General features: G+C 31.7%; 2 protein-coding genes and 1 long non-coding RNA gene across 4 annotated transcripts; 2 read left to right on the top strand and 1 right to left on the bottom strand.

Moving 5' to 3' along the window:
• The first annotated feature begins 2,652 nt into the window (after positions 1-2,652).
• Positions 2,653-9,373, top strand: LOC134282020 (uncharacterized). Its single transcript, XM_062764460.1, has 13 exons — positions 2,653-2,728; positions 2,893-3,015; positions 3,292-3,405; positions 3,508-3,585; positions 6,225-6,349; positions 6,650-6,736; positions 7,000-7,092; positions 7,186-7,296; positions 7,468-7,663; positions 7,818-7,970; positions 8,185-8,270; positions 8,980-9,050; positions 9,171-9,373. Exons 1-13 carry the CDS (start codon positions 2,668-2,670, stop codon positions 9,250-9,252), a joined length of 1,380 nt encoding a protein of 459 aa, XP_062620444.1. The 5' UTR covers positions 2,653-2,667; the 3' UTR covers positions 9,253-9,373.
• Positions 9,374-11,531: 2,158 nt separating this feature from the next.
• Positions 11,532-25,413, top strand: LOC134282018 (uncharacterized). 2 transcript variants are annotated; one of them, XM_062764458.1, is made up of 15 exons: positions 11,532-11,926; positions 12,506-12,628; positions 20,822-20,935; positions 21,090-21,167; positions 21,488-21,624; positions 21,772-21,858; positions 21,952-22,044; positions 22,123-22,236; positions 22,445-22,646; positions 22,793-22,945; positions 23,171-23,256; positions 24,142-24,212; positions 24,343-24,413; positions 24,648-24,932; positions 25,172-25,413. In XM_062764458.1, exons 1-14 carry the CDS (start codon positions 11,866-11,868, stop codon positions 24,674-24,676), a joined length of 1,419 nt encoding a protein of 472 aa, XP_062620442.1. In that variant the 5' UTR covers positions 11,532-11,865; the 3' UTR covers positions 24,677-24,932; positions 25,172-25,413. The 2 variants fall into 2 exon arrangements, with proteins under 2 accessions (XP_062620442.1, XP_062620441.1); XM_062764457.1 differs by having other exon boundaries at positions 21,952-22,236.
• LOC134282019 (uncharacterized) lies at positions 12,877-14,164 on the bottom strand. The gene is made up of 2 exons (XR_009995207.1): positions 13,070-14,164; positions 12,877-13,028 (listed from the first exon to the last, which is right to left on the bottom strand). It is a non-coding gene; the product is annotated as an uncharacterized LOC134282019 (long non-coding RNA).
• Positions 25,414-26,967: the final 1,554 nt, after the last annotated feature.

Here is a 26,967-nt window from a genome sequence, read left to right as displayed (position 1 = left end):
CACCAAAAAAAAGTCAATCTTAACTTATTCAATAAATCTCTATTATTTTCCCTTTGCATATTTTATGGGGGCATCCTGTATAGCGAGACCTTTCAGAATTTTTTTTTCATGATTTTTTGAAAAGGGAGGGCGGGGGGGGAAGGGGGGTAAATACAAAATCTACTTGATCTTCGCTTTTGTGTTAATTAACAGGCAAAATTAGAACTCAGTGACGACATGTTTTTCCGAAGTCGTCCAAGTGCTGTTAAAATCAAAGTATTGAAAAAACCTGAAAGCCGGGCTTTAATTGCTCGAGTATATTGTCTAATCCGAAAATAGTACATATTTCATTTTTTTTGCTTTTGTCCATTGATTTTAAAGAGGTAGAGTTTGTATGATGATGATATAAAAACAACATCCCATATACCAGTAATTAAAATTAACAGTCCAGACCCCAAGATATGTTATGATTTTAAAATTTAATGAGTTATATTTCTAAGAAATTCTCGCATATACTCTATTTAATAAGCATTTTTTTCTCATAATTTAGAAATTCAGAAAGTCTTGGAATAATTAAAATAATGGACATATTTATTTTAAAGACATTCTTTTAGTTTCAAACAAACGGTACTTTTATCGCCAGCTTCATGTAGAAACACATATACATGTACATTTCAAACGACTTCACGCATGTTAATTATTAAGATTCCAATTCACTATACTATTAATTTGCTAAAAATCAAACATATTATAACCACTATCATAACATCGACGAAAACGATATGAAACTCTTTAACAATTTCAACATTTCGAAAAGCCCGCGCTATTGAAAATAGTTTGCTTACAATACGCATTCAGCAGCGTATGTGTACAAATTGTCACCTCACTATTATCCCAAAACACCAAATATTTAATTTCTCTCTCTGTTCAGTTCTCAAACAAAAATATTAATCATTAACTTTTCCAACGATTGGAATGTCAGATTATATCGAATTCTTATTAGTATATTTGTCTACTTAAATCATTTGGTCTCACGCGCGAATGGAACTATTTTGTTAAATATCGAATTCTTATTAGTTGAAAGTTTATTATACTTTTTTTTTAGACTGTGCTATTTAAAGTAATATTAGTTTTCTCTTAAGTTTTACACTTTTTGAATTTTACCGAAACATTTGTTTTTCCCTTTTCTTCTCTGTAATGATTAATCATAAATTTTTTGTTCATTTGATTTCGGCGTTGGCGCAAAAAATTTTTTTAAAATATATACTTAATGTTCTTTGTTTACTGTAAAATACTAAAATTCAATAGTTTTAAGACAGTCATTGGTATAAAAATAATTCATGATGCCTAGAGCCAGGACTTTGCTTTCAGCAAAGCCCGGCAAAAAATGATATATTTTTTAGACTGACAAAACTGTTCATCGTATATACATATACATGTATATTTATTTGATGCTCGCAGCAGATCTTACAACGATTAATTGACCAATCGTTTCATGAATAGCAATGTTTACGCTAACTACGTTATGCTTACATGGTACATCGAACACGTAGTTCAGTCCGATCCATGATCGATTAAATGGACTAAATGTTCTAATGAAAAAATACAAAGATTAGAATCTATGAAATGTGTCACGGGCGTTTGTAATTTGTAGTTAAACATGAAGCTAGAAAATAAGTAAAAAAAACAAAATAAACTGCTGGAAGCAATTCAAGAGTGAAATAAAGACATTTATTTACTATTTTACAAAACTTAGATAATTATCAGTCTATACCATTCATATTGGAATACCGATCTTGATGTATTTTCACATCAGTTTTTTTTTTTTGGTACAGTGTCAAAGTACATTGAAATGAGCTTATAAATAGGTATAATTCACATTTATCAAATCACTGTCTCTCTTGATTCTAAAGACAGAAGTTCAATTTAACCCTTTGCAATTTAACTTGCAAAGTTTCTCAAAGGTCCGTGTCAAGTGGATTCTAATGATTTTTTTTTTTCAAGTGTATTACATACATGACGAACAGGGCACATAGACCAACCTTTTAAATGTAAATAAGAATTTGTATATCGGAACTGTCAGCATTTTCAAATAGTAGGTTAAAGGTCCCATTTCCGTGAACCACTTAATCAGAAATCTCGCTTAATCTCGTCAAAGCTATACTTCCAAAGCTATACTTTGCACGCCTTTGGTTATATTAATTGCAGAAAAATCGAAAAATAAAAAGTTCTTAACACATTAGTAGGGGTGTTGTTGGAGATGCGGTGTTGTGTTATGGTGTAAAAAGTTCTGAAAAACAAAACGATAAATTGTAATTTCAACTTTTCCTTTTAAGTAAAATCTTTGATCACTGGCTTTCTAAACATATTTATGAAAGGGGTTTGCATTGGAAAGCTGTTGTTTTGAATTTCTATTTTCATTCCATTCAATCAGATGGCTCTTGGTTTAAAATAGATATGCATATCCGATTATCTAAAAGGAACATTTTTTAATATATTGCTATGAGAGTTAAAATTGTAACTAGACGTTTTCCTGAAGAGAAAATACACACTGTATTGACAAGGAAGAACGTGATTGGATCAATTGCGTGAGTCCATTTTGAATTTCTGTTCCAAATATTTTGTAGCATACGAGATAAAATATTCTTTAAAAATCATAAAATATTGATAAATGTTGCAGATAGCAGAATGTTTAGAAGAGTTGATGTATATCATTGGCATAGACGTGCCGAAGAAGAGGCATTGGAAAGTATGTACCTGTTTAGACATTTCCATTTAATTATAATTATATAAAGGTTTAATTATTTAAATGCAAAAAGGATTAAGATACACATATATTTAAACTTTTTTTATCTTGAAATTTTGAAAAAACTAAATTTTGATAAAACTAAAATTTTGATATCACTACCGTAGATAGCAAAAGAAAACACCAGCATGGGGGAGGTGTATGCACGGTATTCCTTCTCGATACATCAGCCAGCATGGCAGGGGAAGGATTCCATCAACTGAAAAAGGCTTTCCTGGACATTTTAAACAGTCTTGCAGATAAAGTCACACTAAGCAATCATAGGACTTTTTCTATTTCATATCTTTGTCTTTAGTAGCTAATAATAATAATAATAATAATAATAATAATAATAATAATGATTTTTTAGTTCTTCAAACCATGTCCATTTCTCGCTTAGTATCAAATATAGCATAACATTAATAACAAGAAACAAAGATTTTTTAATCTAAAAAAAAAACATTCACGGAAATATACTACCAAATGGTATTTTCAAGTTCAATGTGTATATTTGCTTTACTTTTCAGAATTTATTGTTCATCCACATCTCGACGAAAATGTTGCCGTCATTATGTTTGGTGAAGAAGTCAAATTCTTACATTATTTTTCTAACAATTATGGATCTGTCAGAGATTGTCTTGGTAAATTTCTTTATATTACTCAGTTTTAGAGATTTAGAAAAGGTCAAATTTGAGGTGCTTTTTTCTTTTCATTTGAAAAAAAAACACATTATACATTTTTAGGTAAGATTGAATGTAGAGGAAGCTCTCCCATGGAAGCAGGAATCCGTCTTTCTTTGTCCTGTTTACGCTACGGTGGAGGTAAAATGTCCTGAATAAGTAAAGTTATTATATTGGAAATAAGAAACATTTGAATTGCGGTAAACCTCTCATACTGGCTAAAGTTATATGTATATATATATTTTTTAAATATGATAATCTGTAAATTTAGGAGATTATGATAACAGTTCGGTGTTTTGTTTGAACATTATATTGCAATAAATACATGCAATCGGATTGGGCATAAGTTCTAGAGTTTTTTTTAAGTTTTAAAATAAGTAACCCGAAACTTAAATGAAAAATATCATTTATGGAAATAACGAACAGTATTCAAGATCAAAAGTTCATAAAACAATACAAAATATATATGCAAACAAACAATAAATACTATCATTTGCTTAATTGTTTGGGCGCCCCTAAAGAACAATAGCAAAATATACTATAGTTAATTATAGTTTGCAAAAGCTAATCATAGTTTGCTATAGTTAATTATATTTATAATTTTGATTCTTTAACCTGCTATGAAACTTTACTATTGTAGAGCTTTTTTTCAATATTTTAGAGACTGACAATTTTTTAAATTACATACCAATTATGCACAAGAAATGAGACTTTGTATCATCAGAACAACGCTGGTAGGAATTTAAAACAAAATAACATATAAATCTGAATATCATATAGTATAGCTTAACTTTGATTTGATACTTACTCTTCTATGGCACCTGATCCCATCTGTAATATTTTGGAGTTTCGTGTTTGCATTGCTCCTATTTTGTATTGTTTCATGGACCTTTGATCTTGAATACTGTTTGTATTCTCCATATGTTTCATGACTATAATTTACCATGGAATATTTACTATAGTTAACGATAGTAAACTATAGTTAAATTTATTACCTAATCCACTGAATTTTGTTGTTTTATTATAAATTTAATATTTTCATCTATTCTGTATGTGTTTTCAGTTTTTCTTATCTTTTCAAACCGATCTATTGACTGGCGATCTATTGACCAGTCAATAGACTGCACGTTCTATTGACCGGCAACGTATTTCGGAAAAAAAACGATCCGGGTTTCAAATTTAGTTGTTTGTAACACTGCACAGACAATGACATGGTAAACAATCATCTTATTCGGTCTTTCGACATTGGTTCTAAATATTGTGTGATTTCAATGGTCGAATATATTATTTAATTAGAGTTACTTTTAATTAATACACTGAGGGACGTGGAGACCGGTCCTTCGGGTGAGACCTATCAACCGAGGTCCCGTGTCGCAGTAGGTGCACTGTTGGCACGAAAAAAGCCCCTCCACCGACAAGTTGTGGCGTCTCCATATGAGTGAAAATTTTTCGAGAGGAATGTAAAACAATCGTCTATACAATCAATCTTTAATTGATATTAAAGATGCACCATATCTTGGTTTACATTTGTAAACAATATGGTAAGGGAACCTTCTGTACTGAATATACAATTGTGAACACTTATTACGGAAAATAAAATTAGATAATCAAACAATTATTTAATGCCTGCACAGTCAATAGACCAGAAAACTGCTTAGGCATTAAATAATTGTATAATACTAAACTAATATTCTTTTTGTGAGAGAAGTTTGTCATATATACTTTGAAATAATCAAGATTATTTGATTTTATATCAAATAGTAAATTATTAATTTAGGACAGGGTTCTTAATGTTTGGTTAGTTGGGGGAAAATCATATTTGGGAATTTATCCTATAACCCCCTTTTTTATTGTCGCAATTCCGGGATGGGGGGACGGGGACTGGGGGATACTTTTGTGTATGTTGGGATCAAGTGGCCCCATAACCTGGTTGTCTCCCCACCCTGCCTCAAAGCAGGGGGGCGTTTTGGTATGTAATACATAAGTACATGTAGCACATAAGTTGTCAAAGTAACATTATATAGTAACATCCGTGGTTCATGGCCTGCCATGGCTGGTTCCACCTCCACCTCGCACAAGCGGGGGGAGGCCACAGTCTGGTAAAGTAAGTGGGTACACCAGGTGGCGCTGGAGACAGGGAGAAGGGCAGTCCCGCATTCACTGGTCCAGAACGTGGTGACCGTTCGGATCGGGCACTTGTGCTTACACTCGGCCCCCTATGTGTCCATGGTTATTTTGGTACATTTGTAGGTATCCCCCGTCCCCCACAAAAAATTGCGGCCTTTTTATCTCCAATTATGTTGATTGTAACAAATGTGTGTTTTCTGCTCAAAGTGTCAGTAATAAAGTGATAGAACTTAATACAGGTGTTATCATTACAGGTGTTTACATGATAGGAGGGGTCTGATCCGAGTTGTCTGTATGTCTTCTATCTTAGTAGGGGATGGACTCGAAGCAAAGTGCTTGCGCTGCAAGTGCATTGTATGAGGGTAGTACACTAAGCGGAAAGTTGTGTAAAGGGATCATGCTCCCTGTATCTATAATTAATATGCTACACATTATGAGCATACAATCATCAAAGAAGAATTTCTATATCACTAAAACTCGACACTTTGTCAATTCTTTGGTCGATACAATAACAAAATTTAGAAAACAAGTACAAGTTCCTTAACAAAATTTAGATATTTTCAGTTACCTTACATTTAATCAATTTAGTATTAGTGTGTATCATGACAAGATCATATATTATTATCTTTTCAATTTTTGGGGGGGTTTTTCAGGTCACAATGCAGTTTTTAATTCTTATATAAATGTGAGAGCAAGACTGGTCATTATTTCTGATGGTAGGCCAACAACATCCAGTACAATAGGAGGCCAAGAACTGGAGAATTCAAGCAAGGAATCAATATAAGATGGTGTAAGTAATTTTACTAAAATGTTCTTTATATTTCTGGGTATTTCAATAATGTCTTATTACAAAATTCAAATGACACAACTAAATGATTTCTAAATGATTAATATTGTAAAAAGCATTATTTATTTCGTCGACCGACAATATTATTTGATAATAAAAACAAAATCTGACCTTTGAGTAAATAAAGTATCTTTTTTTGCATTCAATATGCCTATTTTATATTCTGTAAGCATGTGATCAACACCTTGGAAGTTTTTTTTTTCATTAAACCAATGTATTACATGTTTTCAGACTTTCACAAGAATACAGTCTTTGATAAAAGATATTGGAAAGACTACACCGATCATATGCATTCCTGTAGGGTCAGATCCTAATGTCGTAAGTTTGACTTTAAAGAGTGCTTGTGGTTGTATTTCTGGAGGTTTAATTAAAAGATTCCTTTCAATTCTATAAAAAGACAGAACATACCTCTGGTGTATGTCTTATTTAAGGTCCATGTTTGCTCTGTTCCTATTTTGTTTTGTTTATTGAACTTTTGAGCTTGAATACCATTCGTTAACTCTATTTATTTCATTTCGAAGAGACAGAATATGTAAACTTTTGATATGTGTTGATCACTGTGTAAGTATTATTTTTTAAAGGATTTCTTAAAATCATTGGTTGATTCATGTTCGGCAGGCCAACTTATATTTCATGGAGATGCTAGACAGTGTGGAAGGTTTGCTCTCAATATGGTAAGAAAATTCCAATTTTTGACATTACAGCACATTCTGTCATGTAAAATTTAATATTGATGCAGGTTCCACAATATTAAACTATATTTACAGAGAATTGTGTCTTGCATCCCAAAAGGAAGGATGGCATCTGAAATCACACCAGAACAAATACAAACTATTGCCAGAATGTCATCTTTACATGATGTAACTAGGAAAGATGTGGTATGAATTGGGTTAAATTATTAATTCGAATTCAAAATTATTAATTAATAATACACTGAAAATTTAAACCTTTTACTTGAAGAATTGATGGGTGAAAGAAACAATTCATTACATTTGATTTCGGTTTTAAAAAGAAATCTACAAATCGGATGAATAAATATATCTTTTAAGGAGGACATATATGGTATAATAAATAAAATAGATGCATTCAAACCAATTACCGCAGAAGATATTGAAGAAGATTCATACACGGAACGATATGAAAATCTCCCTTGCATTGGTACAAGAGTAAAGCGTGGACCTCATTGGACATGGAAAAACCAAGACAGTCACGGTCCGGGTACAGTGATCGGACACTGCGATAGAGGCATGAAAGCATTCAGATCTCTAACTACCAAAGTTACTTTTATCTAAGAAATGCAATTTGAAGAATACGTGTAGAAGTTATATGCATTCTAAAGGCTAAATTGAATTTAAGTACGAGGAACTGGGAATGATATATAACGTTAATTATTTTTCAGTTGGATGGGTGAAGGTGGAATGGGATAGTGTTGTAAGATTAAGTTACCAGTATGGTTATGATGGTTTGATTGAAAAGTACGATATCACTCCATGCAAAGAACCAAGAATTCTAGAGAATGAACTGATCGCCGTTGGTTGCTTAGTTACCAGAGGCATTACATATTTTGTTTTACAATGATTTTAATTTTAATAAATGTCTTTAATTTATCAAGAGTAAAATTCATATATTTCAAATGCCCTTTATCTCTTTGTTAAATAAACTATATTTCAGTGTGTGATATATAGATTGAAAAGCAATTAAATTTCTTTTCACCATTGTTTCTATTATTTTATAATAATTGTTATTTCGAAGTTTTTTAAATTAAGGTCCTGATTGGAAATGGGGAGATCAAGATGGCGGAGATGGAAATGTCGGAACAGTCTACAGAGTCAAACAAAATGCCGTTGTTCTAGTAAAAGCAATCAACGAATACTTATTATTTAAAAGAATTTTTTTCAAAAATCTTGATGCATAAATGATATATAAATCAACTAAAAGACTCCAAAATTGTTTAACATTCCCTTGGGAAAAACAGGTTTAAGGTCAAGATCTAGTAAATGAAAGGTGCCTACAGATTTATCAAATTTGAGAAATAAATTCCTTTATTGATGCTTTACAAATTTAGCTTGGTCAAATAAGGTGTTTTGGGGCATAATTTGTAGGTAAACAAGATGAAAAACTGTAATTTAAACTGTCATTTTCAATGAAAAATTAAGAAAACCAGTCATGCAAATAGAAGTTTTTTTATCATATTCGACAAAGGAAATGTATCCAGATTGCCTACAGTCTCACAAAAAAAGGTAATAAGTATGTTCACGGCCTCTTCTTTAAACCAGTATCAAATTTAATATAGGTATCCGGTTTACTTTTCATATGATTTCAAATTGAATGTCATGAAAATACCCTATTTTCTACATAATTCTGCTAACGCCGTAAAGTACGGGAAAAGAAAGTTGAAATTGATTATGACGTCATAATAGATCTAGCACCAAAAAATTATTCTAAAGTTATGTATTATATCTTGACCTTAACTGATAATTTTCTTTGTGAATATTTTAACATGAAAATGTTTGCTTTTAAAATTCTAAATGGAAATGTAATCAATTTTATATAATATCTAGGTAAAGTGGCCAAATGGTAATCGTAGTAACTATCGATATGGTTATGACAACAAATATGACGTTACAGTATGGTAAGCAAAATATACTTATACATCAGACACATTTTATTAATGTACAAACAATTATCAAAATGATATATGATAATGATTAGTTGCAAAATTTAGCACTTTTCATTTTCAATTTTCATTAAGTGATCCATTTGATCCTGTGGTGCTCCAGTCATTCAATAATCAACATAGATTGAACAACTCTGGAAATCCCGAAAAGGATTAACATAAATTTTAAAAAAAACACTTTAATTGTGAAAATACATTAATTAACATGACTATATGTAACTGCATTCTATTTTAAGTGTTATATAATTTCTTTTTCAAACCTTTAATTTCACCAAAAATCCTGATATATTACGTTAAAATTGTTATTAGCGATGTTTGTATTAATGAATAGTGCAATATTCGGTTTATCATAATAAAAGGCTCTGTAACATAATGACCATTTCTTCCCCAAATATGTTTAAAACAGGACATATGCAGACGTACAAGCACTGAATATCTATATAAGCCATGACGTCATATCTTTGATATGACATCAAGAAAATGACAGAAATTTAAAACTGCCATGTTTTCTATACAGAATAAAGTGTATATTATGTCGATATTTTAGTAAAAATCACTGAGCGCAGGTCTGCTCCGGCTCAATATTTTGACATGATGTGTAGAATGATGATATCAATGTAAATATTGTTCTTGAGCAGGCCTGAGCTCAATACATTTTATCATAAAAACTGAACAAATTTTGTCCATTTTCCCCTTTCTGAAAAATAATACAAAATCCGACTAGTTTAAGACGTCATAAAAACAAGAAAACTTCCAATAACCCTCTTTTAAACTGTAATAGTTTTTGTTAATTTAGATTTTTCATACAATATATACACTTTAGCATATCTCGAGAAATTTTCTCAATATCACTTTTTATGGGGGCAGAAACATGCAATATACTGCATATGCTTCTTTAAATTTTTCATTGCTTTTTTCAAAGTAATATTTAAGAACCCTAAACCACCGAAAATACTTCTTGTCTTTTCTGCAGTCTTCGCAAAGTAACTTTTTTAAGAGGTTGTAACCAATCATTTCGTAGTTTTGAAATCTGGAAACACTAACCGTTCACCGTTCCGAATGATAAAGAAAACTAAAAAATGGGAAAAAATTCAAAATATTGCATTTGTTGATCAAATTTTCTAAAGTAAAGAAAAAACGTCGATGCTTTGACTAAGACTATATCTATAAATACCAGATTTAGGCCTTTAGTGAAAACTTTGCTAATTAAGACACTAACATTTCACGTGCCAGTGGTTTATTAAAAATGGTACAAAATAACGTAAGATGAATATAGGATCTATCACGATTTATAGTTGGATATGATTTTTATTCAACGGTTTGTGTGTTTATATCCCCGAGCAATGGCTCACAATCATTGTTTAAACTCCACGTTTTTTACTTCATTGCGCTATCGCAAATTCTATTTTTACGTTAAGACTATAGGATACCAAAAATACCCAAAGAGTCATATCCACGATATAAAGGGGTAAACTTGGGATAAACTTAAATATTGGATGATAAGACATTTTTCAAGCTAACGACAAAAAAGTAAAAACAATATTTATCCGGAATCAAAGGGAAAGCTCTCACCTTATTATTACAAAGAGAAGTCAGCATTCCAAACATTGGTCGAGCAGGTGTTCATTTTAGTCAGGCATTCCTGCAATACACGAACCTACATCCAAAGAAGGACCCGGGCTACCAGTGGTAGATATAATGCTAACAGACCAATGAAGAAAGTTCAGCATTTTATCTGTAAGGGACCACCAAATACTCAGTAATCTCTTGTATTCGCTCATGTATTTTTCTGTCATTTTAAGTCTGTTATTTAAAAAGAAAAAACTCAAGAAAACAATGAAAACAATTAAGGGTAACATGTACAATTTTAGAATGACATTAGAATTGAGAATTTTATTTATCCCATGTCTTTTATACACCCTTAGAAAGAGTATGCCAAGTTGCTTTTATCGTGGGTAGAAGGACCTCAGACATGTGTAACGATAAAGCTTTGTCAGACATTACGCTTGGGTGCAAAATACGCGGCCTTATGATTTATGATAAAAACATGGGCGAAGAGATATGTGTTGGTTTTGCTATTTTACCACCCATTTTCAATAGTATTGGATACTATTCCATATTTTTAAGTCCCCCGCTAAGACAGTCGTTAGAGTTACGGAGCTGATACTTAGTCAGTGTTTGACGTAGAGATCGGTCGTTTGGATGAAAGCTTTCAAATCTACATAGTCCCATGCTTCAATATGTTCTGGAAAGGATATCATCACTATTGCTAAGAGGCCAAAAAAAAATTAAATGCGAAGTACAACTCTCCACCAGTTTCAAGTGGTCGAATATCATAATGAATAAAAATTCTCAGAGGGACACAAACATTGAACATTGTTTTTATTTACCACAGATTCCCAATTTTCAAAAAGCAAATAAAAAAATTTAGTGATCGAATTTTTAAAAAAATAAAATCATGGATATCGTACACTTTAATGAAATTATCACCATAGAAACAAAATTCGTGACTTTAAAAATGTATATAATTTGATCATTCATCAGGAACGGATATCTAAAAATGCAATACTCATATACGAAAGAGCTCTGTAGGGCCTGCCAAGCTATTGTGAAAAAAGAAGGAAGTTTATTTTATTTTTGCACATAACAATAAATCTGAGTCTAAGGCAAATAAATCAATATATTCTTGGAGTACATTTCCTTAAATGTTGATAAGTATTGAGATTTGAATGCTTTTAGATCTGAATTTACTGGATTACAGGGTAGAAAAATGCAGGTACCACACGATCAACAACATTGGAATGATCTGGCTAAACATGAAGCTCAGGAAAGTAGGTTCCGTTAAAGTTTTATTTCGACAAATTAAAGTATATAATTATAGTAATAATATATGGTATGTATACACCTGATGCAAATCATCAAATCGACAGAAAAATTATAAACAAGAAAAAGTTTTACCAGAAAGATTCGATGGAAAACGCACAGTTGCTTATAAGCATGACAAACTTTTAAAGATTTAGGATTACAATAAAATAGACAATGAATGCTTTTATTACATGTAACTGAAATTGCAAAGTAAACAACACATTTCTCTTGCAATGATGTGATTATCTTGAAACTTAAAACGTCTATCGTTTGCTCATTTCTAACATCTCCATGCATGGGTGCAATGTTTATGAACTTTTTAAGTAATAAATGTTTGGTGGTTAATGAAAATAACATTCAAACACAAATTGTTGTAATTAAAATCTGTATTAAGGAATTTTCTAGTTCAATTCAATGCTATCATGTGGCATCATACCATTGAACCAGTTGCATTGAATATAACTACTCATTTCCCTGTGACTAATTCCTAATACATTTAAAAATTTTAATTAGATCAGATTAAACCTCTTGCAACTTCTGTTTAGATCGTAAACGAAAACATCAACATGGAAGAGGAATATGTACTGTCTTTCTACTGGATACATCCGGAAGCATGGCAGGGGATGGATTTCAGCAGATGAAGAGAGCTTTTAATGAAATTATAAATGGTTTTAATTCTAATTCTATAATGACAATAAAATAGCAAAAGTTTACAGTTATCTAATATGTATCACATAATAATTACTAGATTATAATGTATGCTGGGGCATGCATATATACAAAAGTACCTTAAGTGTGTATTTTAAGGCAGTTTTATGTGCTCTTAAATACTGAAACTGATGAACAATTCGGTTCATGTGAACCTGAAGCACATTTGCAGCTCTGTTCTGCAGCATGTTAAATAATAAAGAGGGTGTGTGTGTGTATAGAGCATTTATTACAAATGCCAAATGAGATTACAGATTTTACAATATCAGAATGCAGCAGAAGGTGGGGCCCAAAAACATCCCACACCTTATACAAAAGAAAACTAGTACATATATTTTCTACAAAATTAACAATAAGTACCTTAAACAAAAGAAACTAGTACATCTATTTTCTACAATAACAAAAGTCATGCAATAACAATAGGCACCTTATATAAAAGAAACTAGTACATGTATTTTCTACAATAACAATAATTATGGAGGATTGAAGGGGTGGTGGTGGGTAAAATTTGTTAACCACCTTTTGGAGCCCAATGTTATTTTGATAAGGATAAGGCTAATAGCCGTTACTAGAGGACGCTTAAGTATAAAACCCGGAAAACTCTTCGGGACCCATGAATTCAAACAAATTGGTAATTAATAAAAATATGCAATTTATTACGTATTTAGATCACATAAATTCCTTTATATACATAAATACACTTATGTGCTCTTAAATACTGAAACTGATGAACAATTCGGTTCATGTGAACCTGAAGCACATTTGCAGCTCTGTTCTGCAGCATGTTAAATAATAAAGAGGGTGTGTGTGTGTATAGAGCATTTATTACAAATGCCAAATGAGATTACAGATTTTACAATATCAGAATGCAGCAGAAGGTGGGGCCCAAAAACATCCCACAAGAGGGACAATGAACGTACAGAGAAGGGTCGCTCGCCCCACCCAAAAATGTGCTTCAATTACTTAATGTATACAGCTTGATAACGATGTAAATACTAACAAAACTATTCACAACATAGATCAATGGAATTCTAAGGATGGATAATAAAAATATTAACTAAAATAAAATAAATACATAATCGAAAGTCATTAACGTACCAACCAGGAATAGAATTATTGCATATCTTGACAAAAACATGTAAATAATTCAAAGAGATATAAACTATTTATACAATCCTCGATATGATACCCAACAACGAATATATTCAGTGCCGCCTAAGACAGTCACCGAATACTTCGTGTACATGTATGTAAGTTTATTAAGTGAAGACAGATAAATTCATACACAACTCGAAAGTCATTAACGTACGTACCAGGAATAAAATTATTGCATATCTTGACAAAAGTATTTAAATAATTCAAAATGATATGAAATATTAATACAATCCTCGATATGATACTCAACAACGAATATATATTCAGTGCCGCCTCAGACAGTCACCGAATAGTTCATGTACCTGTATGCAAGTGTATATTAGTATAAAGTGAAGGCAGATAAATTCATACACAACTCGAGAAAGTCATTAACGTACGTACCAGGAATAGAATAGTTGCATATCTTGACAAAAGCATTTAAATAATTCAAAATGAGATGAAATATTAATACAATTCTCGATATGATACTCAACAACGAATGTATTCAGTGCCGCCTCAGACAGTCACCGAATACTTTGTGTACCTGTATGTAAGTGTAGTATAAAGTGAAGGTAGATAAACTATGCAATGTTAAGCTTTCTCATGCATTATTATGATATTTAAAGCATGAAATTGACGCTTTTATGAGGTTATAGTATTAACAATTAAATTTAAAAAAAAGATGCAGAAAAATAGAGGATACCGCCTCAGACAGAATCCTCCATCTAGGTATTTAATACATTCAAATAATACAGAATAAGGGATACTTTCTCAACCATTTATCCTTTACAATCGGACTTTCTACCACCCTAAATGAAAACATATATGTACTAATAGGCGGGAAAATAGGAACCTTAATGTTCTCTGGAATGACACCAGTTGCAACCATCCCATATCTCATTTTGTGAGTCTTAAAAACACTAAAAAATAGGGTGTTGCTGTAGCAAAAAGGGGTCCTTTGCAGCTAATTTCACCTACTGCAATTGGGTTGGGATTTTATTTCTAGATAGACTTTTATTTTACCTAAATTGTATTGAAAGTTGATTCATTGTAAGACTCCTTTAAACTCCCTTGTTGTCGTGCCTGAAAAGGTATATTTCCTCAAAGCAGCAAATATGGGTTTGAGTCTGAATGAACCGCGATTTCCCTTCCTCTCAGCAAAGATAAATTACAAAAAGGAACATAACCCTGTAGCAACATGTCCGTTACTAAGAATTGGCTATCTATGGTATTGTCACTATTTTTTTTTAAATTTCGAATATTAAAAGTAATAGGATGCACGCATCAACTGACCTAGCAAACTTTTTTGCTCCACTTAACATTTTACTGATTAACAAACGATTCAAGAAATCGGGGGTGTTTCGCATTTAAAAATAGTATATCCATGCTGCCAAGTGATATAGAGCTAGCTGATTTTCCTAAACTGAATAGGTACCGGTAAGACATAAGACATATAAACCTGTCCCAAGGAGACCACTTTAATGCACTTGGTCTATTGATCACCCTGAATGAAACCCTTAAAACAATTTAGAGTATGCCCGTACACTTACTTTGCAATAAGAGCTAAAGCGGAATCTAAAAAGAAATACGGGCTGTGTTTGGAGAGTTGAAAAATATAGATTTGTCATCTTAAATATCCACAAGCACTCTTTACCCAAAATATTGTAAAGAACCAACAATAATCTTCTTTAAAAAAAATGAATTTTCTGGTGTTTGTTAAGTTTACAATATGCAATAAACAGCTGTACTATCAGATTGGAATATGACAAATGAATTTTTTAAATAAGTCCCATAATTCAACAGCCAAAACAATTGGGAATAATTCATGAGGGTAATATTGCCTTCTTTTTTTTTCTTTTTTTTTTTTTGCAAGATCCATATAATTTTCTATATTCTTTTTTTTTATTATTATTATTTTTTTTTTTTAACAAACAATAACCATTACCCAAGAATCAGCTGTGGAGATGCATGTGTTTTGATGTAACCTCTATACATGGTATATGTTCAAATAACCACCGTATTAAGATACAAACTGTTTGTTTAAATTTCTTTGCAAGTGTAGCTTTATTTTTCTCCAATTTCTCAGGTAGCAACATATTGGATTTTCCATTACCACTTGTCAAATTCAATTTAAGAAATACTAGCTTTGTAGATGCCCATGAAGTCTTTTTATCCAACACAAGTAATTCAGAGAAAATGTCCATTGACTTTACCAATCCATTATAAGACCAAAGAAAGATCTTCAAAAGTTAGCAAAAGAACTGGACAACCCAAGTGAAAACCTTATCATATAATACGAGACTTTCCCAGTGAAAGCCCAGTAGTTCATGATCCTCTTTGTGACTGGGTATACACACCAAGCTGAGATACTCAGATGGTATAAAAGATCTTGCACCCTGATGTTGTAAATCAAATCCATGCTTAATTCTGAAACCGAATGTCATTAATAATGACATAATTGCTTAGGAATAAATATTTAAGGAAATTTGGGATAATAGGGGTTAAAAAAAAACAAAACAAAACATAACTACATTACTTAAGGAATAATGTCAATTATCTGGGCTTTGCAAATTGTTCCCACACTCTAAACAAATGCATTGGAATTTGCAGTTTTCAAGCTTGCATAGCCCTTCCCTATTATATGGCTAGCAAATTTCTATGGAGATTTGCTTCTCTCTTTTTTTTTTTGAAAGCCTTAGTCTAAACCTTGATCAGAAGGGGGAGATGGAAAGACCTGTAGTTTCCTCTCTATATCCCTGTGTTTAAATGCCTGAAGTACAAATTACACACTAACCATTTCCGAAGACATACCCTTAAACTTGTCTATATATCCTAATTTGTTTATCAACAGTTTGTCAAGGTTTACTTCTAGATGATGCCAAATCATGACTTGTCTCTGCATGATTTACACAAAACTGTGTTTCATTTGGGAATTTTCTAGTATAGACAGAAATCAAATGCATAGATTGCTGTTTTCCACTGAAATATAGTATTGATTGTTTGATCTGTATTTCTGGGTGCTACTGAAATGTTAGAGTTAAAATCAATGTGTACCCATTATTTTGGTGGTAGGCACAAGACTGACAAAAGGTGGTGCTCCAAGGTCAATATATTGCTCTTCCTAAGTCTTTTGTTAAAGCATTTATGGAATCAGTGCTAAAATAAAAATTGATCCCTGAAGAAGAAATATTAAATGGTACCAGTTTTAGTCCCAGGTTTTTGTTTGTTTGTTTGTTTGTTTGTTTTTGTTGTTGTTGTTTTTTTTAATAAACCGTGCCAATTTCTTTGTGTTAAATCATAAACAAGTCCACCGTAATGAAATTTACAATTGAAAATGCAATGTTGGTTAATGATTAGAAGCTTTAACCAAAATATATGCTACAAGCTCTCGATTCATTCAATACAGTTATTATCATTGTGTATATATATATATATATATATAGGTCTGCAAATTATTGTACTCGTACACAAGCAATATATCTGCCTAACTCGACAGGGCTAAGCTAGCTATGTATATCAAACCATACAGGATATGTCAAATGAATTGCCTAAACATACATGACAAAACTAGGCTATCCCAACCTATAAGATATAGTTATAAGCATATCCAACCATAAGGGATATGTCAAACAAATTGTCTAACTACCACAAGACAAACCTGGTTATCCAAATAAGGCAAACATACACCTGAGGATATGTAGAACATAAGCATATCCAACCAAGCCGGACATGTCAAGCAGAGTGTCAAACCATACAGGGCAAATCTGGTTATCTTACAATACACGATAAAGATATTTGTAAGCATATTTATAATCATACTACATATGTCAAATAAAGTGTTCAACCATACTGAACAACTTCTTTATCCAACCATTCATGATCAATAAATATTAAATAAATATTAACATAACCAACCCTACAGGATATGTCAAATAATTGTCCAACCATACAGGATTAATCCAACGTCTGTAAATAAATGTTTGAATATGTCCTTTGTACAAGATGTTTGATTATTACTATTGTTTAAGACAATGTCTCCTAAACAATTAATATTGACTTCTTTATTTTGAATCTATATCTCTTTTAGCTGTACATTACATTTAATTATTCATGCATTAACGAACTCTACATGTTTTATCTTTGATTGTATCATTTTATGTAATATGTTGTTTGAAATTAGAAGGCCCCGGGGAAGAATAGTACCTTGTACTAATCGGGTAACCTTCTCTAAATAAAGCATTATTATTATTATTATTATTATTATTATTATTATATATAATTATATATACATACATTCTCTATACAAGCATATCCAAACATACAGGATATGTCAAATAAATTATCCAACCATACAGGATAAACTCAGTTACCAAAGCATAAAGGATATAAAAATTCTGTATCTAAACCTATTCATCCATAAAGGTTATGCCAAATAAATTGTCCAACCATGTAAAACAAAACTTGGTTACCTAATCACATGATTAACATATAAATACCCTTATATGAGCATATTCAACCATATAGGATATCTCAAATTAACTGTCCAACTATACAGGACAAACAGGTTACCAAACTGTACCAGATATGTATATGTATATATATTTACCATATACAAGCATGTCCAACCATATAGGATATGGCAAATAATTGTCCAACCATATAGGACAAATTGGTAACCAAACCATACAGGATATATATTGAAGTACAAGCATATCCAACCATATAGGATAGCTAAAAATAATTGTCCAACCATATAGGACATCTTGGTTACCAAACCATACAGGATATATATATACTGTATACACCCATATCCAACCATACAGGATATGTCAAATTAATTACAACCATACAGGATATAAATATACTGCGTCCAACCATATAGGACAATATGGTAACCAAACCATTCAATATATATACACTGTATACAAGCATATCCAACCATATAGGATAGCTAAAATTAATTGTCCAACCATATAGGACAAGTTGGTTACCAAACCATACAGGATATATATTGCTGTACAAGCATATCCAACCATATAGGATAGCTAAAAATAATGTGTCCAACCATATAGGACATCTTGGTACCAAACCATACAGGATAAATATATACTGTATACACGCATATCCAACAATACAGGATATGTCAAATTAATTACAACCATACAGGATATAAATATACTGCGTCCAACCATATAGGACAATATGGTAACCAAGCCATTCAATATATATACACTGTATACAAGCATATCCAACCATATAGGATAGCTAAAATTAATTGTCCAACCATATAGGACAAATTGGTTACAAAACCATACAGAAATATTTATACATATACATACCGTGCACAAGCATATCCAACCATAATATAGGATATATACAGCAAAAATTGTTCAACTATATATGGACTACCTTGGTAACCAAACCATACAGGATATATATACACTGTATAAAAGCATATAAAACCATATAGGATTTCTAGAATTAATTAACCAACCTTTTTTTTTTTTTTTTTTATTATTATTATTATTATTATGAGCGTGATGTGGCTAATAAATCACTATTTTCATTTCCAAGTTCCAAAAAAAAAAAAAAAAAAAAAAAACCCAAGCAAAGCATAAATATACAATATGACTACCTTAATATGCTTCATCTGTGTAATTATGCAACCAACCCAATGGCAAATAATGAAATCAAAATAAGCGACTGACTGTAATAGCTACATGATGAACAACAAAGGCAATTTACTCTAGCTACATGCATTTGCAGTGCTAAATTCTTATCGTATACTGACAATCCACAGGCCTTAGTTCCTTAATGAAACCAAAAACATTATATGCACTTGTAACCTACCCAAACTTCACCATATTACACTAAATTGTTATAAATATAAGTATTGAAGTTATACAATCTGCCTACAAGCTTTAAAGTGCTGAAACAACCGACATCCTGTTACTATTCTAATAGTTTGTGTAACCATGTGCTCATTTTTGGTGCACACCATTTTAACAGTTTACTTTATTCTCATTTTCTGATGACCAAAGTCTTTAGTAATGAAAGAAAAAAAAAATCTTACATCCTAACCATGATAACCAAATTCTCTGCCTGATTTAGCGTTAAAAAGCCTGTTAATACCAACAACACCTTAACATTGCAGGATTCATGTTCTATTAAGAACCTGTCAGGTTTACTTGGTGGTTTACTTTGAAGAATTTGGTATGTTGACATTACACTGTGCACCAAATGACCCCGAATTTTTCTCAGCGAGTAAAACATTCTCAACCCAGTCGCATAACTTAATATCTAGACTACACAAATCATTAGAACCTTATTGCATATACATACTAAATCGGGTTTAATTTTATCAACTTCTGCGAGCCTACCATATCAATGTAATGCAACCCGAATATCCTCTATACAGAACCTTCTCGCTGAGATATTCAGATAGAAATTGATATTTCACTGTTCTACACAAATCTGCAAACGAACAATAAATCAATATCTTTGAATCAAAACCCTACTCTGCATGAGTGACACAATATAAATACTCACACCTAAGTAAAATTTGTAAACCACATTTTGGAGCCGAAATGTTATTCTGATAAGGATAAGGCTAATAGCCGTTACTAGAGGACGCTTAAGTATAAAACCCGGAAAACTCTTCGGGACCCATGAATTCAAACAAATTGGTAATTAATAAAAATATGCAATTTATTACGTATTTAGATCACATAAATTCCTTTATATACATAAATACACTTAAGAGATTATACGTGCAGAGAAAGTCTTTAAAAGTTTGTACTATATCGGCGTGACAGAAATTCATACTCTCCAAGATACCATAAAAGATTTTGCATATTTTGATTTAGAACTGCAAACTCTCTCTCTCTCTCTCTCTCTCTCTCTCTCTCTCTCTCTCTCTCTCTCTCTCTCTCTCTCTCTCTCTCAGTGCACCGTTGCTTAAACGTTCTGTAAGAAAAATTATCACTCCTGCATAAGTATATCTATTTTATATTTCATAGAATTCACTGCTCATCCATACGTTGATGAAAATGTTGCTGTCATTACATTCGGAGAGGAAGTCAAGTTCTTACATTATTATTCTCACAACTACGAATCTGTTAGACAAAGTCTTGGTATTTTATGTTTATGTTTATTACAAATTCATACTTTAAAAGCTTATAATAATTATATTTAACATACATTTGTTAAATTCAATATCAAATAAATCATATCGATAAATGAAGCAAATGTTTTTGCATTTTAAATTCCCATCTTTTCATACTTAAGCTGGTGTAGAGTGCAGTGGCAGTTCTCCAATGGAAGCTGGTATTCTTCTGGCTCTGTCCTGTTTGCTTTATGGAGGAGGTAAGGGTCTACAATTTATTCTCATGAAATTAAGGTACATGAATAGAAAAAATCAATTCTATGTCCACATTGACCAATTTAAAAAAATCCTATCGCATTAATGTCCTCCTTTTAAAGTTTAATATTATTTACAATATAATTATAACCAAAAATTTTGGTAAAATCTGTGCCGGTGGATATACCTTGAAAATAAAAAAAAGTCTTGTCGGCACATATTTGCTTTTTGAAGAAGTTAATATACAAATTTTGAAGTAGACAAGTAGTGATTTATCCTCTGCATTTAAAAAAATTGTATGCATATGCATGTTATCTTTTTCTAGGCCATGTTGCCGCCTTCAGACACAAATTAAGAGTAGATGCAAGATTGATAATTATTTCGGATGGATGGCCTTCATCATCTTCTAATGTTGGTGGACCTGAAATAGACGGAAGCAGAAGAGAATCATTTTATGATGGGGTAAAAGTATTTTTCTCATAACAAATTTTCTTGCTGTAAATCAAATTGATAATGTTTCAATTTTTTTACGATTTTTCTATCATTATTAGAGTCGTGCTTCAATGAATACAATAAAGAATTAAGACAGGGTATATTTTCTGATTTTAGACTATTGCAAGATTGCAATCACTAATCAAATCAATAGGAAAAATTAATCCTATTGTATGTATTCCAGTAGGATTAGATCCAAACATTGTAAGTCATTTTTAGAAAAAAAGTGTCTTTTTAAAATCTTTTTCTTCCTTTCCCAGTTTAGCACAATTTTCTATCATATCCTTCTCCATTTAGGAATTCTTAAAGGGCTTAGTGCAGGTATGCAGGCGAGGTAGGCTTTTAAGTCATAGAGAAGCCCGTCAGTGTGGAAGGTTGGCTCTCCATATGGTAAGCTATATGGATGACATAATTTTTTTTTCAATAGAATTGAAAGTTTTACGTTTTATTAATGTTATATTCTTTCAGAGAATGACCACTCATATTTTGGATAAAAAGCCAACAGCTCAAATAACGCGTCAAGATATTGAAAGATTTGCAAGATTTTCAAGCGAAGAAACTGACTTCACTGAACATGACTTGGTATAAATCAAATGTTAATCATGGTTAATTCATTTTTTAATTAATACATCTAACTTTATATTACAAATAAGTCTCTTTTACTACTTTAACTGCTTACGGATTCATGTAAAATCTACAGTGTACAAGCATGATTTAATATTGTTGTCTTTATAATCTTAAACAAGAGAACAAATCTATAAATTTATATGATTCGTTAATTTCAAATTAGGAGGATGTCTTCGATATAATTGATAATTTATATGCGTACAAACCACTTACTGAGGAAAATCTCAACGATGACGACGATGTCTTTACTGAACGTTATCCAAATCTTCCTAAAATTGGTACTAGAGTAAGACGTGGACCACACTGGACCTATAAAAACCAAGATAGTAATGGACCAGGAACAGTGATTGGGCACTCAGAAAATTGTACGAAAAAACTAACAATTTATTTGCGAATTTGTATTCAGTTAAGAAGAATATAAAGTCTACTTCGTCTCACTTGAAAAAGTTCAAATATTTCATAGGCACTTTAAATGTTTTTGAGAATGAGTTGTTAAAATGTTTTTGTTTAGTTGGTTACGTTATAGTAGAATGGGACAACGGAGTTCGGTTGAGTTACCAGTACGGATTTGATGGTATGGATGAAAAGTATGACATCGCTACCTCCGAAGAACCAAGAATTCTCGAAAATGAATTGATAGCTGTTGGTTGCTTAGTAACCAGAGGTACAGTTCACATGAATATAATTTGAATAAATCGCGTTTAGATTAAGTTTAAATGTAGGGATGATTGGATCGTGAAAAAGTGCATGTATTTAAATTAAACCATTAAAAAAACTCTTTTTAAAATTTATATTTGATGATTTGAACATAAATTTTAAACGAAAATAACGAGTTTTACAAATATATCAGGCACAGACCAATGTATAATTCAAACTTCAATTACAAAAGGTCCTGATTGGAAATGGGGAGACCAAGATGGTGGTGAAGGCAACGTAGGAACAGTGTATAGAGTCGAAATGGATGCTGTTGTTTATGTACGTATAATTTATGCGAAATTATAAAAATTTCTTAATACATTCAGATAACGAACAATAATCAAGACCAATAATCCATTGTCAAAACAAAACAAATCGGACGCAAACAAAACACAGAACTCTCAATTTATCAGAGGCGGGATCACTCGTCCTATTCTTATTATAATTATCTTGGACAGGCGCAATAAATCAAACAAAAGTACTTATGGGTTTTATATTTATTTGGCGCAATTGGGCACAACTGAATTATACAACATATTTTGGGCCTCCAAAGCAACGGGTAGGCCCAGCAACAACAACAATAACATTTCAGTACAACAACAACATATCAGGTGACTTTGACCCTGGGAGATGCAGAGGTCAAGGTCAAATAATAAAACTTAGTCGTTTTCTAAAATTTGATTAAAACCAACCTTGCAACTAGCGTGTTACCGGCAAAGAGATGGTTTGCAGCATGAGTGCATTCTTTATATAATTGAAGGTTAAATAACTCGTGCAAAAATAAGGAGAGATAACTGCGCCAAAAAATTTGCGCTTCCTAGATAAAAGCATCTTATTCGCATACAGGCGAGATAGTTGCCATATTATTATCATACAAACGGAAAGAAAAACGAAAAAATTCAAAAACAATGATGACAGAATAATTATTATGAAATTCTCAGTCAGCATTCGACTTTATGATTGAGTGTTAACAATGTAAGCTTTCCTTCGCTTTTTTTCTAAATATATTTTATTTCCGCTCTTTCTTAGATATATTTGTTATGAAATTAAGCCATTTTAATAAATAATAAAATGTTTCTCTATAGCATGTACTCAAATTTTATCCTACAGAAACAAAAATGCACTTCAAGTCTTCAATTGTAGAAGTGTATCTTCAATATGTAGGTAAAATGGCCCAATGGCAATAAAAGTAACTACAGATATGGATACGAAAACAAGCATGATGTGCAGCTATGGTAAAGTGTTGTGTTACTTTGTTGATACTCTGTAGCTAAATCATGCAGTTAATAAAGATAAAATGTAACTTTTGAAAATTAATAATTTATTGAAAATGAATATTAATAAGTTGTTCTGATTCTCATGCAGTGATCCGTTTGAGCCGTTTCTTCAACCAGTCAACTCTCGGCACCAGTTGAAAAAATCTAGTCTTCTTGAAGGTACATAATAACAAAAATTATTTAAACTCAGCAATTATCATTATGAATTTATCGAGAAATAATAAAAGCAAAGCATGTGTGTAATACTGGTATTAATTCATACAAAGAACGTTTATTTGGTTCCTAGAGTAAAATAAAAGAAAAAAGTTCAAAATTATTATTAAAGTTATTTTCATCATCTTTAATGTTGTCAAATTCCAAGAACTGTTTTTTTTTAAACAAACTATGATGAAGAAGAAACAACAGACACTGAATGGGATTAAAAATGGATGGCTACTTCACCGAAAGATGGTGAAAACCATTCAAAAGCAAAATGCAGCTCTAAAAATGAAATTAAGGGATCGAGAAAATATGAGAGTCGTGAAAAAAGTCTAAATGGACAAACCCGCATCGTCGATGGCAGTGGAAAGATTCTTCTGGAAGATGGAAAGAATACAGTGATGAAATAAACGATAAAATAGAAGACTGTTACAGAAGAAAACCTGAGTCATCTGTTGTCATTGACTTCAATGGTCGCTTGTAAGTAGTTTTTACTGTTCAATACGTTTAAAGAAGTAAAACATATTTTAAAATACATTTGAATCAAACGATATTGTTTTATATGATTGATTGTTATTGTTTAACGCCGAGCCGGCAATATTTCAGCCATATTTCGGCGATTATTGTTTTTATCCCGAAACGTATTTTATCACAGCATGCTTTATTATCTTTTTTTCTTAACCGGTAATATAAACAGGTTGTATGTTTTATTTTCATAGATGCAGGGTTATATTTCAAAAGAGGAAACAAATAGACACGCTTTCCAAATCAATAACGGATATAAGATGCAGTGAAGATGATGAAAAAAATACTTGAGTTATGCTATAATCGGAGTTATTGTCGTCCTTGATACATGTGTATATGTTATAGACATACAATGTGAATAAATTTAAAACTACGGTGCCTTGCTTCTCATTGAGATTCGAGGGTCATTAAAACCCACAGAAAACGTCGTCGTTCTTCGTCAGATTATTTCTTCGAACTAAAATCAACACATATATAAATAAATGTTAAATGTTAAACCATTTAATTTAACCATCACATGAATCAAGAGTAAAAAAACGTTAAAAACCTATTTCGCGGGGGGGGGGGGGGTAGGGGGCGGGTAATCGATGACTTTTAATGCTTCAAACCTTCAGACTTTTCATACCAATTTAGCACAAATTCGCGTCTATCAGGGGCGTCCAAGGTAACTTTTTTCTTGCTTTTTTATATAAATTTAATAACCTTGCAAATTCCAGAGGGGGTCATGACACCCCCATCCCCTCCTCTAGATCCGCGCATGTATGTCTTCTTGAATTTTGAGAAATAGAAATGAGAAGAATCACTCCTTAGTTCTATTCCTCTTTGTCAATGATTAGGGGTCATTTGAAACAGTCTTTCTTTTTATTAAGAATTTCACTCAATACTAGAATACAACAGCTTTCAGTGAAATTCTGAATATGACTTTTGACTGAACAAATGGATTGATTGCTTTTTCGTGGCGTGTCGGTGCCTGTCATTGTAAAAAAAATTTACTTGTCAAGAACTTTCGATAAAGATCCAATCACTGCCTAATCAAAAGTGCCGAAAATAAAATCAACCCATTTCTTACAAAAAGCAAATTTAAAGCTTTGGACTAAGTCACTATGACATTCAAGTAAAAAATGCACATTGCATTTTGTTTCTGTTTTTTTTTGTAATTCAGCTGATTATACATCTGTGCATTCCGTTCTAGATTTCCTGTTTATAGCTAGGGACTCACAAGGAAATATTTTCATTATAACCAAACTGAAACAAACATGAAGAGACTTGAAGCTTTTGTAAATAACGCGAAAAAATGGCTACTATTCCTGTTTCAATGAATAAGTGAAGACACGTTTTTCCTATGGCTGGTTGTATTGAGGAACATTCTTTGGCACGAAGATTGAGTAAAGAATCTAAGGAGCGTAAGTGATCCTATACAGTATTGGGAAATCTTGACAGTCATGCTTACCATATTATATAAAATGCAGAATTGTATACTCAATTTTTTTGGTCTTCTCTAATAGTTGTAATGTTTATCATCAAACATCGTCAGAGAAGTTTCATTTGTATTGCTTTTGTAATATTTTACAATTGCTGAGGATGATACATGGTCAAAGCGGGTAATTGGAGTGAATTGGAGATAATTTGATTGATTTTGACTATATTTTATTAAAGATTACAAAAGAAAACACGCAGAGGGCCGTGGAGCATGCAATCTTTTCATATTGGATACATCAGAGAGCATGAAAGGAGAAGGGTGCCGACAAATGCAGAAGGCTTTTGCGTCCATAATAGAAGGCATATATTTCAAATAAACTATTTCTTTTTCTTTCATAAGTAAAATTTTAGAATAAATAGGAGCGTGGATAAAAGACTGCTTTTGTTTATTTATAGTCTACGCAAAATATTCGTCGTTGGAAGAAAATGTTGCAGTGATACAATTTGGAACAGAGGTTAAATATCTGCAATATTTTTCCAAAAACTATGTTTCCTTGATGGGATTATTAGG

The sequence above is a fragment of the Saccostrea cucullata genome, unplaced genomic scaffold (genome assembly GCF_032062105.1).
Source record: "Saccostrea cucullata isolate Sc308-1 unplaced genomic scaffold, CSIRO_AGI_Scuc_v1 ctg5474, whole genome shotgun sequence".
Taxonomy (NCBI): Eukaryota; Metazoa; Mollusca; class Bivalvia; order Ostreida; family Ostreidae; genus Saccostrea; species Saccostrea cuccullata.
The sequence above is the reverse complement of the archived record's forward strand: the minus strand, read 5'-3'. Positions and strand labels throughout refer to the sequence as shown.